The sequence below is a fragment of the Saccoglossus kowalevskii genome, chromosome 16 (genome assembly GCF_978046115.1).
Source record: "Saccoglossus kowalevskii chromosome 16, keSacKowa6.1, whole genome shotgun sequence".
In the NCBI taxonomy this organism is placed as follows: Eukaryota; Metazoa; Hemichordata; class Enteropneusta; family Harrimaniidae; genus Saccoglossus; species Saccoglossus kowalevskii.
Genome location: NC_140656.1, coordinates 26,568,647 through 26,584,210, shown reverse-complemented (window position 1 = coordinate 26,584,210; position 15,564 = coordinate 26,568,647). Strand labels below are relative to the sequence as shown.

At 35.9% G+C, this 15,564-nt stretch overlaps 1 protein-coding gene across 1 annotated transcript; it reads right to left on the bottom strand.

Annotated features, from left to right (window-relative positions):
- Positions 1-10,069: 10,069 nt before the first annotated feature.
- Positions 10,070-15,451, bottom strand: LOC102803698 (uncharacterized). The gene is made up of 5 exons (XM_078012405.2): positions 15,280-15,451; positions 14,086-14,264; positions 13,611-13,726; positions 13,087-13,303; positions 10,070-10,832 (listed from the first exon to the last, which is right to left on the bottom strand). Exons 1-5 carry the CDS (start codon positions 15,449-15,451, stop codon positions 10,554-10,556), a joined length of 963 nt encoding a protein of 320 aa, XP_077868531.1. The 3' UTR covers positions 10,070-10,553.
- Between the last annotated feature and the right edge of the window lie 113 nt (positions 15,452-15,564).

The window sequence follows — 15,564 nt, the reverse complement described above, 5'->3', positions numbered from 1 at the left end:
ACTACATATTGCACGTTATAATATACTAGACGTGAAATTTATAGACCCGAATTTGCGAAACATCGACATTGGTTGGAACTGTATAGACACCATCGATAATCTCCCGGCAAGGGTGTAATGCACGTAAAAATAAGTACATACGTCACATCTTCGCCGATTGACTGTAGCATAAGTCAGTCTAGGGAGAACGATGATGCTTTCAGTGGAGATCGTCGTTTTATTACCGCGCTTGTTTAAAAAATATCGCAGAAGCTGCATGAAGAATAAATATGTTGCGTTTTGCTCAAACACCCGAAAGCCTTCATGAGATGACGTCTGGAAGGTTTCATTGATGAGTTTCAGACATTAGGTCTTGAGGCATTCAATGTTAGTAGTGGATCATCATAAAACAATACCGGCGATTGCCGCGTTTGTGAGATGACAGCCGCAAGCGGTTGATTGAGTATCCCAGTCATTTAGGGGTCGACCTCCGAAGCCGCAAAGCGAGACCTCACACAATGGCGGAGCAAGGAAGTCATGCTTACAGTCCAGCGACCGACTAGGAACAGGTGGCGGCTAGAGTGGCGATCTGTCCGAAGAACAAAAAAACACAAACAGATATTTCCATGTCCCGGCTTTGAACATTTGACAAACTCATTGGTTAAACTTAGAAAGATGAATGATGAACGGCTTTCTGAGTATCTCGATCATCGGCTTCTTTGAGCCGCATATTGTTTTCATTTGTCCCATTATACACAAAAACACGGATTTTTGCCCTGCTTTCATGCTCTAACGAAATGTATAGCAATAATCAAAATATGTATCGTATTACCATATGATATAATAATTATGCTGTATTTCGGTTACAATTGAGCTGTTTCTCAAGTACTAGTATATGCCGGATAAATGTAGATATACGGCGCATAGTCTGTTTATTGCCCGCCCGTATATTGCATGGCAAATTAGTTATTGACTACTTTGACGGTTATCCGCGGGCCGGGTTCGTAACAAGATCCAAACCATGTATTTAGTGTGCAAATTTATTTGGAATCAAATGTTAGTATTTCAGTGGGCTCGTTTCTCGATCCCTGGTTCCACATCACAGAGCTTATATCCCAACCCTTTATGCCCCGGTCTGAGACGGAGCCGAAAAAAATACACACACAACAACAAACAACAAACAGAAAATAAACATAGTAAATAGCAGTGATCCGGTAGAACATGTGTTAAAAAATAATGGTTTTCACAGCGGCATTAAATGGCGTGCTGTTTTTTCTAGTAAATGATAAGTCGAAATCCATAACGCCAGTGCGTTTGAAGTGTCAACGACATCCGCGATTCCCAGGGTGGCTGATCCCAGATATAAAACAAATAACTGGGCTAGCAGTTTGAGAAATTCAAGTCATCTCTTTGTTGGTGCCGCCGACATCTTTGGGTAATCTAAACGTTTCACGGCTGGTATTTGTGCACCGACAGAATTCTTCAGCGTCTCAACTCCACAACTTCGTCTTCGCAGTGGTTGTTTATTGACGGTTATCTGGTCGTCTTGTTTACACCAGTAGGGCGAGCGATGATAGACAGACTGTTGTCCATGTCACGCAACCCCCACCTTGTAATAGTGGTAGCCACCCGAGCCAGGCGTGAAGAGAAGGTGCGAATGCACTCGCTTTTGCACGCAAGGGCTGTTCCATTACTTTTGAGGGTGGGGAGAGTAAAAATAGAGGGACTCAGTATGCAATCAGGGGAATTGTTTTGAAGAACTTAAAATTGCTCAGAAAATGTTGAAATGCTGAAATTTGCAACTTAAAATAATGCTTGTAAACTTGAAAAAATGTAACACCGAATCTGTATGGCCGTCTTCTACTGGGCGTATAATTTAAATAGGCCGACCGTCTCCCACGTGAAAGTGAATCTGTGCCGTTTGTACATCACGGGTGACATGTAAAAATATACGAAGTGTGAATCGGCAACTACATCAAAGAAAATCGGTACAGACGCAACAAATCAAAAGCATCGCATAATCAATTACCCCAGCCTATCCCTAGAAGGAAAAGTAGCCACTACCAATGTTTATATATCGGGACATATCCCAGTGATGTTCAATTCGAGTCAGTTCATTAACTCGACTCTTTGTATTTCACGTGTCTTGTTTAAAACATTAAACAAAATCATCACGATCAAACAGGGTACGTATAATTTCAACGGCATGTTAAAATATTTATATATTTAAAATTGTGAGCAGCAGTAACACACTTTTACACTAAACGAAATCAATTTACCCATTTCATTGGCGTGTCCGGATTCATATGCTATGGTGAGTGCACTTAGTAACCCATTAGGTCCATGAACTTTGAATGCCAGTACTTCTATTTGTGGGGTCCCATAACATGTTTGTATTTTCGTGATGTACTAGACATTCAGGGCAAAAATGATACTCTTATTTAATTTAATTTTAATGACCTTTTACTAATGACTACTAATTTCAATTATTGGTTTATGTGCAGATACTCTTGAACTATACACAACAGTCTCCGAGGCTGCCAGGGACAATAAATATTACGATTCTCCACATAAAAACGACGTTTTAAACATTTTCAAAATGTATTGATTCAATTCTTCATGACCACTCTTAAGTGCCAAGTAAAGTTTAGTAAATACAATATTATCATTTCCCGATTCAGTAGGACTGGTTTACTTCATCGAAAATACTGAAAATACACTTAATCCTTGTATAGGACCATGAAATATTTTATCAGCGCCGAGGTTGAAATTTGTAACATTGGTATAAAAGACGTTCAAGACATTTCTTTTTACTAAAAACGGACGAATATTCAAGCTGTACGTAAATTAACTAAATAGTGATATCACTCAATATTGATCAAATAAAAATTAATCCATCTTTTTACTTTGTCAAATATTAAGTTTGTCAACAAGTTCATGTTTGTAGGAGTTTCTGATTACACGTTGAACTTTGTAGTTTCAAAAACTAGACTGGAACCACGTACATTTGTTAATGACTTCTTTTATACAGTGCCTTTTCTTTTACGAAACATTTAATCTTGGCGTTTCTAGCAATGAAAACACGTGCATTATATTTTAATAACTTCTTTTTTAAATTGTCCCTTCTTTCATGAAATCATGTGTTTCATTTTTAGTTCCATAGTTCAAAAGTTCGGTAATACATGTACTATATACTTTTGCTCTTCGGCTTTGTGCGTCTGTGCACAAGGATGGATGTGGTCGTGTGGCAACACATCACGGAACCAGTGGCGGATCTAGGGGGGTTCTTGGGGTCCGGACCCCCCGTTGAAAAGTGTATTCAATTTGTTTTTGTATAATATAAAAGAAATCATTAACTTAGTCTGGCGATTTTAAAGTTTGGACCCCCCCCCCATAAAAAATCCTGTATCCGCCCCTGCATGGAACGCATCGCTTTATATCAAGGGCAACCCGACCATGGTGCATCTCGGGTAGAGATTAAGTAAATACTAGTAGTGAGTAATATTTGGTGGGCAAAATTTTTCAAGTTTAACAAAATTAGTAATCACCAACTCAAATGAGGAACTCTTGTCGTGAACGGTGAACAATGCTTAATTGAATCTACAATGGGGTAGGAGAAAGAGTCTTCAGCTATTTAATATTTATATTTAAAAGATTTTTGTAATGTGGTAAAGAGATACATATACCGCTATTATAGAAAAAAAGAGGGTGTAAACAAAATATCCAAACCTTAATCTGTTTCTAAAAAAACATTTGCTCACCGTTTAAAACAAAAAAATCCTTATCTGATTCGATGAGCAAAATGATGCTGACTTGCCAATTTCTGGTCACAAATATTTTGCTTCCACGAGTATTACAAATATAGCCTAATAGATGACGTTCAACGGACATTTGTCAATTGATGACAACTAACTTTGTTGAAACCGCACGCAGTAATTAACAAAACAAACTTCAAATTTATGTGGTTTTGTGTGTATGTAGCCGTGAATCACTAGTTTCCGATGTCTGTCATTTAATCGAAGATTCATCCGCGTGTACTCGGCCTCGTTTGTTGTAGTTGATTCCCATTACTATGAATGATCGGATTTCCATGACGTTTACACCGTGATTTTATTATATGGTTTTGTTCACAATACCCGGATAAAATAGTATCGATAAAGAGCCATTACTTATGACAAATATTATCTGTTTTATTCCAGATAGAAATGCATGGTCATCAAGCTAATTTTCGCTCAAAACACAGATCAAACATCCATGAAAATGGTTTCTATGGTAAAAAGTTCTCATCATATTTCAAAATTTCGTTTGGTTATATATAGTGAAAACCTTATATGTAGTCATAAGATAGATACATATAGTTGTCAAAAATGACTCCAAAAACACGACTTCCGATAGATGTCAATTTTTGCATCCTTTTTGACAGTATTTCTCGTGAATAATTTCCTACCGGGGAGAAAACCTCGAAAAATTGACGGATAAAAACAAGAATTATGTGATACTTTGGTAACACAAAATTATGATAATTTTTTCGCCAATTTTTATTAGGACAAATAATCGCGATATAGCTTAAGTTGGCGTTCACGCTCTCGGAGTCAGCAACGCGTAATCGAAGCGTTGATACAAATTGCCCCTCCATGGACGGTGATTGTTAATGGTATAAGTTTATTTCTGAAATACACTTGATTAAAATATATTCATTATTTTAATAGTATTATTTTTATATTAGGAAATCCCTGGATTTATTGAGTGGATCGTTCGTTGACGCATTTCTACACCGATCGTGATGTCGGACTGAAGCTCCGGTGGCAACCAACTTGCGTCACTGAAGACTACTCAAATGAAATGAAAAAAAAACAAAAAAAAAACATTCATATTTAACGTACGGAACAAAAACTGTCCATAAACTGTGGATTTATGCTCAAATTGGGTTAATTACATCATAGTTTTACAAGTTTACCGAGTTGAACCACCATCGACAGCTTCGAGGACCTGGCATGACAGCTGCTGCTAAAACTTTAGTTCAATTGCGGTGGAGATATTATAGGTCGGAAGTCATACACGCACAAAATTCTTGGAGCCGTATCTTTTGCGCAGATAGCGTGCGAATAAGTCATTGTCGGCTGGTCAACACAAACAGAAGATAGCGACCGTATCGATAAGCAATGTCCCGGCGGAGACCCGCAAACGAGCACTCATGACGATGCGTCGGTAATCGGACACCCGTGGCGTAGAACGATACCAGTGTGTATATTACAAACCTCTGTATCTCCCTTGGGAGGAGTCGTTAATAATCGTTAGAGACTAGGAGGAGATTTTGCGATTTCTTCAGCTATGATAAATAGTCCCCCTGGGTATGAGAGAATTTTTTTCTCTGCCTGACGCGTCAGCACCGTGGACTGCTCACTCGTTAAGTCAGTGAATATGTGAAAACACTACCCATTTAGGCTTATACGGGAATGTATGTTTGTTTTGCGCGGATTTTAGTTCGTGATTGAATATTATTCCGAAATTGATCGGATTTGATGGGTTTATTTTATTAAGCGGTCGATGTGCGTAAAAATTCAGACTTGAGATAAGTGTGTTCTCAGCTTATATAGACGCATCAAATCGCAAGTGTTTCTGTCATTTATTTCCGCTAGTAGAAATCATGTTAGGATGGCCAAATGGCAATGTTGGTTATCGACCCTTGTCACAGTCGACAACAAATAACTGTACAGAGCAGATACAAAGAGCAGCTCCATTTTGTTGCGATATGGATGAAAAACAATTTGGAAACCGATTTGTGAATGCGTTAATTCAAGTTGAAATATCCAGCACGACATTTAAGACAGAAATGACTGGGCTCACCAGAATTGTTTTCTGGATAATAATGATTGTATTTTGACGAAGAAATGGTTATTTTGTCAGTATAGAAGCGCTTTCATCAGTGGTTCATATTAGCGGAAACAGTATGCCGTATCTCGTATTGTAGGCCGGTACCATAGAGGGAACATAATGTAACACATAACAAAATGTTGTTTCACGTCATTATGAGACTATGGTAGCATTCCTTTACGTAATAACCAAATAAACATGCGATTTATGGTTAACTTACAACAATTACGAGTTAAACTGATCTCTGTGACGTTCGTGATACCCGATAATTCCTTTGCAGTAATAAGTCGGACATGCAAAATTATATCCCCATTTGAACTAAATCAAAACTTACAATTTTTGCGTTTTGTTAAAATCTAAACTTCTATTCATCAATTGGTGTTTATTACGGTTCTGAGTTGCAATTACAGTTCAATGTCAAAGAGGTCCTATATGACGGTTAGAACGCGTGTAAAATAAATTGAATGTCAGATGATGACTGTGCCGCTCAGGCTGCAAGCGGACCGCATCAGTTGGAAATCATCGGTGATTTACTGGATTCGCGTTTATATTATCACACATTGTACAAATGGCGCATCTTAGATATGAATGGACAAATCATTATATCTCACGATCGCACTGAACAACACAGATAAGGTATGAACCTGCTCATCGCAATTCTTTTGTAAACATAGCTTGGCTGTTTTAGTAAATAACTGTTCACCAGGGCATAAGCCCACAGTCAATACTATTCTGTTTTGAGAAACGAAATACATCATCTGGAAATAAAACGAGTCAACTATTGCGTGCAGATTGATATTTCCATAGAAATCTAAATAAACCATTATTTCACGTTTAACGTATTTCTAAAAGGCATATTTAATAAATAAATAAAGACTAGCTAGTTATAATGTTGGCCACTAGTATAAATAAAGTCCGAGTACAAGGACGTTTCTGGAATATAAAGTTCGATCTGAGACCAGGCCGAGACATTTTATCGTGAGGAGGACACTATATCCAAATGAATCCGAGCATAGACCTTGTTTTCTAAGGTCTTTGATCCGAGTCATAATACGAGGGGTTTATCTGACTTAAAATGCATAGTTCCAAACCATCTTTGAGTTAGAACTTCAGGCTTGGTCGTCTCTGATTGGTCGAGAACCTCTAGGTAGGTTTTAATATATAAATATTTCACCCCATGCAAGACGTCTTTATTATAAGTATCAATCAACACTTTCCGAAAAAATAGTATTTTGTATGACCCCCACATTTTCTTATCAATATCAATATCAATATGACAGAGTTACAATGAAACTGGACATTCTGGACTTATTTTCGGACATTCAACCTATTGAATAAGTTCAAAAAATTGTTTTAAAAATTTTACATAATTATTGATTTAGACATCCGTCATAGACTTTTAGAATTTTTTAACTCGTACAAAATATTTTGTTTTGAGAAAACCAATCTAAAACATGCAAAACTGGGCCAATTCGAAACTAGAAATTCGTGTTAAAGCATTATTTCATAGAATATATATAGTAATCGTCAGAATTTCCTAATAATTCAGGTCCAGAAGTACCATAAGGAACCGATCTTATAACTATCTATGATATATTTTGCTATAATATTTACCTAAACGAAATTTTGACATATTGCGTAACCTTCTTACAATAGCAACTAATGGCAAATGGTTCGAATATCGGCATTTTCAAGGATGTTTGACTCATTGTTTTTAAAGTACTTTGGTGATTTTGTTTCTAGATTTTGTGAGCAGCAGCGTAAAATAAAACCATATAATAAAAGTCAAGGAAATGCAACGATAAGTTTTGATGGTGGCTAACTACCTTAAAGCGCACAGGTGTTGCATCGTTGTCGAAGGATTAACGAATTGTTGACAGACTTATTGAGAAGCGAAAGTGTTCCAGTTTTACGAATTTACGACTATATGTTAAGACCAATTCTTAGTTAAAAACAATTAATTTGTATAATTATAATTAATAAGACGCAAAGTCAGCACATTGATAATCTGTTACTTTATACCAACTGATCGGACATAAACATCTACACGCTTTTAGAAGTCGGTATACCGAATGTCAACTACATAGTGATTTTTGAAGAACAAAATATGTCACAGGAATTAGGAGTTTAGCTACCTAGGATCCGAACTGATAACCACGGCTTCTGTAAGTAAACGCAAACGTCGCCATGCCGATCTAAACGTCACAAATAAATAGGCTCCAAATAGTGGGTAACGAACGCGGACCATACATAAGAGTCCACGTCTCTCCAAGACCATACTGTATCTGCAATCCTCTTATAGGGAGCATTGTTGTACCTTGAGTTAAACACCCTAGTAAGTTGAGATGGTCTAGAAATCAATTCATTTGTCCCAGTAATCTGGTCATGTTAACCGTATATTTAGTTGTTCGCATGAAATAAATCGTTATATATATACATTAGAAAAAGTGTGAGAAAATCTAAAAAAAAAGAAACCATTACCGAGTCTCGATATACATCACACATCATACACTTTCTAATCGTCGCCGATATTCGGTGTAGGAACTTGCTCTGAAACATCGTCTAATTATGCTGACAGAATATGCGGGATTGTCTGCTTCATTTAAGACATTACGTATCTCGTACACAAACAACAAAGTTCGAGATAAAGACAGCTGTAGAAAACCGAAAATTCATGTAATGAATATAACGCCGAACACGAGAACTATTCTCAGTTAATAGAAAACAATTTTTATGATTATAAATGATATTATCATGAATACATCTAGTCATCAAAAAATAGTAGTAAAAAATATGTTAAAAGCTGCCATATCTCACAACTGATTCTTCGATATGTATATTTCTTGCTTATTGTTGTGGTCTTACTTCTTCATCTCAGAATTGTCAAAAAACACAGTCAGCATTTTGAATCAAATTTCAACACAGGGTAATATTAATTATAACACGCGGTATATGTTGCTTGTTCATGCCTGTGTATGCAATGCGTTTTCTATTGCCATCGTCTTTTATTTCAGTAAAAATACTATTGAATAATTAGAAAATGGATTATAACAATATTTAATAATGTTGGTGTTTCAGTGGCTTTGTCTGTTCACAATTTTCATAACCATAAATTAATAATCACAAATACAGGTGTTATAATCAGTTGATGGTTTGGCACAATATTTTATAAATTTGATGCATTATTTATGTATTATGAATGACTACTAATCTGATTTTTTATGACATGATACTAACAACTTTGATAGTTAATATTTTCATCGGTTTTCAACTTTTTCATGGAAACAAATAATTCAAATTCTGAAAACGGGAGAGAGAGTCCTTAGTTCGATAGGAGTTATATATCGTGTCGTATTCACTCTGCATGTTGATTACCGGCAAACAAAATGATTACGATTTCATATGTTTGGCGGTTGTTTTTATATTTTGTAGCGATAACCAATATAGAATATAATGTATAATATGATGGAAGAAAGCACTGTATCGTTGGACTAAGTATACATACATTACAGTCCACATTGTCCACTCGAGAGAACACTTGTGTGCTTATTTGGCATAAGCATATTGTATTTACTGTTCCAATACAAGAACGTAGTTGCGATTCGGATACTGACATCATTCATGATCACTCAACTATTACTATTTCATCTATCTGTACAATGAGTGAAACTGGAAGACAAAGTTTGTCCGGTTTGCAAATGTGAACAGTTGAACGCGTGTCATGTTTGACTTGAAAGTCCATAATGGAGTTAAGATTTAAAAAGAAAATACATAATTTTACAGAACCCCCAAAAATCTCCAATCTCTCATGTTTGACTCACTATGAAACGCGTCACTTAAAAATTTGTAAATATCTCAACCATATGTTAATTATGTCAAAAGTAATACTTTCGGGTCGGTAGCCTATAGTGCGGGCTAAATTTTATATTTAGTTTTTTAACAGTACAGCCACAACTACAGTTAATTTACATAATATATTGCAAGGAAACTGTTGAGACACTATAGACACTTGTCACATTGTAATGAATAAATGGGGAAGTCATAATCAGCCATTCTAGACCGCAAATATTCGCTATTACGCTACCCCAACAGAATCAGTCTACTCCCAGACTGCTTGAACGGTATTCGATTCGACACTTTCGTAAAAATGTCCATATTACAAAAAAATAATATACTGGGGGAATGCGCTGTTTTTACAGTCAAATAAAGACATACATTTTCTATTCACAATTTCACTGTTGTTTAATACATTTTTTGCTTATGCATCAACGTTGGGGGAAATTATAAAAATCGTACGTAAAAATATAATACAATGTACATGTATACAGTAAAGTTTAAGTCAAAGGAATATCGTGATAAACTTTATAAAACAAGATCATCGGATATTGATAACAAATGTATTTTTGTTGCTTTATTGTATAATAATAATCTTACACTTCTTAGTTTTTCAACACTCAATCCTGAGTTAAAAACTATAAATCAGCGGCGTACACTAAATTAAAAAAAAAGCACACACAGAAACTTTGTGTAACAGAATCAAATAAATGTGTGCGTAATGTTACAGGGGGTAATTTAGATACGTTCCCCTTTCTAGTAAGTGATCAAACCTACAGATACCTGATATAACTTAATATATATGAATAAAAAGGTTAATCATTATTATGGAGAAATACACACATTGGACAATGGCAGTGGAAGGATTACTGGTACACTAACTTCATATGTGTTCGTCCAATCCATACAGAGGTTAATCTCAAACAAAATTCGTCGGTAAGCTCCATGTTACAGGACAGAAAGTTCAAATATATTAAACAAGGGCTATTTTCAACGAACTCCACAATGTCCTGGTGGGTAAAATTTTGTATACACGATATATTCAACCCATAAATATTGGGCAAATGTTTTCTTAGCGCCTTCAATGACCTCCCTGTTAATTGCGTGCATCCAGATAGGTTGATCTTCTCCAACATCGGCAGTTTCTGGAAAAGTGGTGAGATTTTGTAGTGTTAAAAGAAAACGCTATAGTATGACCGTGCAACCGATGGAATTCGTACCAACAATTAAACTAGCGTCAAATAAGCATAAATAATTCCAATTGTAATTAACCGGGTTGCAATATTAGCGCCAGACATCTGATCTTGTCGTTCCTTAACTTGATTGAAACCATGCCCAAAAGTAAATGGTGATTTTTTTTATATTTCGACATCTGTGACATTGCATGAATAAAATTGGGTGAAAATATTTTGTCAACGTACACAAATCCAGCGAAAATATTCAGTTTTGGTATTTTTAGATATTGTTGGTCACTGCTCTTATGGCACAAAAATGTCCCAACATTTTGTTCGGCGAAGAAAGGCGTGGAATTGATACATCCTGTCTTACAAAGTACTGTTATATCAAGAGTATTTTGTAGAATGTTTTTAATAGAAAAATGTTGATTGTGAAGTATACAGGAGCTGCTGTTAACATGTTCGCGTGTTATTTTACATTTATTCCCCAAAACATCGAAATTGTTGACTAATACTAATAATAATATAATATTTAGTGAAAATAAGGAATATGTATAATAAATAAAAACGTTAATATGCGGCTTTTCGGCTTCATAATGATTGATTCTGTGCTCGAATTCCGTTTACTGAACACCCGGTTCATGCACGAGGCAATTCTTCATGTAGCGCATACAATGAATTGTCTCGTGCACGGTTACTAGAAGAATCTAGTAACCGTGCCCCGTGTAACTTGCCCTTAGCTACTAAGCGCCGTGAATTCACAAAGTTTCGCTCCTGTCCTGGAATGAGGGCGACTCCAGGTGAATCATCAATTATTTCTCTCAATCCGCACATATTCATACCATTAACGATTCCAATATAGCTCTATCAATGCTCTCTGAGCGCAACTTCAATACAGTTGTGTTCTATAGGCAAATGAAATGCTGTCTCACACAGACACGTTCCTGCGTCAACCGCGCCACGCGAGAAACTCTAAAAATCAACTTTAAATTAAGTAAAATAAACAGACCATCAAAGGTTGAAAAAAAAAACTCAACCGACTTCTTTTAATGTATTTGAAGACAGTTACCAGAACAGAAATACAGTCAATAAAAGAAAATCTGACAGCCACTGTCAGCTGTTCTCAAGATGAAACAAAACATTTTCCCGACGTGTTACATTCATGTAAATAAATAAATTTGGTTGTTAAGGGTTACCATAATTTTTGCTGATGATAGGGGATATTTGAGAATGACATTATTTTGTTTTCCTTGCGTCATGCCCTGTCGTACTCCCTCTAAATAAAAAATGGTTCGTCCCTAATGGATGAAGCTTGGCGGTAGTGAGAAGTGAGTTTCGGCAATGGTTCCACTACACTTGTCCTAGTGTATAAATACAGCTGGTCGATATTTTTTACACCTTGTTGCCAGACAGCTAAGTCTGATCACAGCCCCGTATCGTGATTGGCTGCTTCTATCGCGATTGACAGCTTTGTGTAAAAATACATCGGATGAAAGTTTAACTTTTAACAACAACGGAGAAAAAAAAATGACAAGAATGTATCTAATTTGGCTAATAGGTCCATAAATGTTACTGTAATATATTTCGTCGTAAGCGAGTCTTCGAGAGGTTGACGGAAAATCATTCCCAAACATGGAATTTGTCTCCATGGTAACATGTTGAAATGAGTACAACATTTGAGGAATTAGATATAAGTTATTAATAAATGAGCCGTATAGGCAAGTTACTCAGACTGGATCAGCCATGAAAAGTTTTTATCAATTTCCGGTCACCGAAACTTTGTTCAATTATGTGAATTATTCAAGTTTCCAGGTCAACCATAAATCATAATATAACACAACACTTAGAAATTATGGATGGTTTACAGATATGTTATCTGGAATATAAAAATGATCGATAATATAGAAATGGTTATGAAGCAAGAAACTAGGAGGAAGAATGATATTGTAAATGTGTACTTAAAAAAAAAGAAATGTGTACTATGAGGTGTACGTTTTTAGCAACTTGAAACAAAATGTTTTGGTAACCTTCGTGGCATTCTTGTTAAAGGGAGGTGGTCGTCTCACAGCGCGTGTTCGCGTTTCATGTAGACAAACAATGCATTTACACGCGCTGTGTACGTCGCTATGAGTCCCAAGGACGCGACGACCACCGCCCTTTAAAAACACAAACACATCAGTCATTATTTTTACAAATAGTAGAGACAAATGTTGAAGATACGCACCTTAATCATTTGTATAAATATCTGGTCATTCATTAAATATCCACAATTTTGTAAACTTATACGTTTAAGATTATTGCAACGTTCGGCGATAATTTTTAGTGACTTGGCTGTCAGATACACGCCCTCTAAGTCCAATTCCTCTATTGAACTTCCCAGCATGCACTTCATGGCGTTGTTACTCAGCTTCTTCTGTCTTATAAGTTTATGTATAATTGTACTGAAAAAAACAACAAATATTATTACTCAGTAGTTCTTCAGTTGACCAGAACTGGTTTCAACATATAGAATAGAATAGAATAGAATAGAATAGAATAGAATAGAATAGAATAGAATAGAATAGAATAGAATAGAATAGAATAGAATAGAATAGAATAGAATAGAATAGAATTTGATATTGAGTCGAATAATGGAATCACCGGAGAGTCATATGCACTGTTAAAAATGATGGTATGGTTAACAAAACACCATGGTTTATAAAAGGACAGTCACTGTTATATTATATTACTCAATATAGGTATACCAACCTCTGTAAAAACTCGTCAGGAAAATCTTGTAAATCAAAGTGGTCCACGTGATCGCAAATATACACTAAACATAATTCGAGTAGTCTGTACACTTTGCTGTCTCTGTGATATGGATTCTGAAATCAGAAACATACACACAATGAAAATTGTACAATCAAAGGTATAATCGCAGGTAAATTTACGGAAAATAAATAACAAATAAAAAATACGAACAAAAACAATGGCGTGAAATTGACTGTAAATAAAAAAAACAAGAGCATAAATATATTGGACATAGAAGGCACTTATCCAATATTGATAACATTTTTATAAAAACAGTAGCATATTGACACTTCACCTAGAGGGCGCAGTAGCGTGACTGACGATCATCTGTGACTGTGAAAAAACCGAGATTTTAGATTTAAACCACGAATGATTTGATAAGTTGATACGTCTACTGATGTAAACAAATATATTTTGATATAACTTTACACACCCTTTCCATTTTTCGCCCGAAAAGGGCCCTCACAAAAACTTGCCCGCCATACTCTCGTTTGAATTCAAAACGCTTGTGACCTCTGGTGGATCTAGACACCCGAATCTCATTAATGATTTCTTCTTCAGAATAAGATTGCATAATTGTCAATCCAAGAAGCATCTTTAGATCAATAAATCCTGTAGAAAAACAGTCGTAAACCATTTGAGCGAATTTTTCAAACCCTGTCTCATTTCACAAAATAGATTAGCATAATGTTTACCACATTTAAAGGAAGGTAATCGTCGCGCCACGCATGCGCGAGATATATGGTTCTCATATAAACAAAGATGGCGACTTTGACTGTTCAGATAAACGAGTGCAAACTGCGCAGATCAACGACTACAAAATGAGACGTGAGCTTTAATGGTATCGAAAGAGTCACCGGTGGTAATTAGGGCAAGTCGCGCCCAGGTCAAACATCAAAGTTGTGATTTCCATGAGAATAGCGCATTGGATTGTGGGAAAATCAATGTTTATCAACACAAATGTCGCACATGCGCACCGCGACGACCACCGCTCTTTAAAGATGCACTATGGACGAGTAAAAGTAATTTTTAATATTAATGTTTTATCGGCACACGTCTGAGTTGCCGTTGGATGAAACAATATCATTATCCGCTATTACGCATGGCCTCCGATTGTCTTAGTACCTACGACAACAATTTTCATCGAACTTGAAAATATTGCCTTGTTTCCTGCGAACATGACGACGTCGTTGGTTCCTCATGATAAAGCATTTTCCGATTTGGTCAACAACAATATTACCAAATTCATTTTTTTCGTCCTTATTACAAATTAAAAAAAAAGAGGACAAGACAGTAAACAATTATGAAATTATATTCATTCGAACTAAAAAGTAAAAATGAAATGATAAAGAGGCATACTAATGTGTATATTGATATACGAAAAGATTGTTTGCATTTGTTGGTTAAATTCCAATGCCTTTCATTGTTTTATGGCCATCGCTTTGTAAATCAGAAAAACACAATTACATCATGTCAGAGAAATATGTACGGAGACAGAAACCAAGTGAGCGTATAATATAAGTAACTATATACAATACAATTGTATTCTAACCAAGTTCATTTCAACATGATAGATAAATGTTTGTTTGACAGTATTATAAAAATCAATGTGTCAAAGTGTGTTTACCTTTGTCGCTAACAGCCAGTCCTTCCTTCTCGGCACCGTACCGCAGTAAATACGACAGACGTTTACTTAATCGACTCTCGTCAATAAATTCCCTGTCCCCTTGACCGGAACTTTTCCATGAGTTTCGTTTACGGACAGCGCTCCCGTTTGGCGTACCGTTGCTGTTCTGCATTTTCGATATGTTTCTGCTTTAACTGTTTTAAGCAATTCAATAAAAGTAAGAGTTCTCTACTAGTCAGCGCGTTTTAATAAAACCCGAATATTTAAATATTTCAAAAGTAGTCG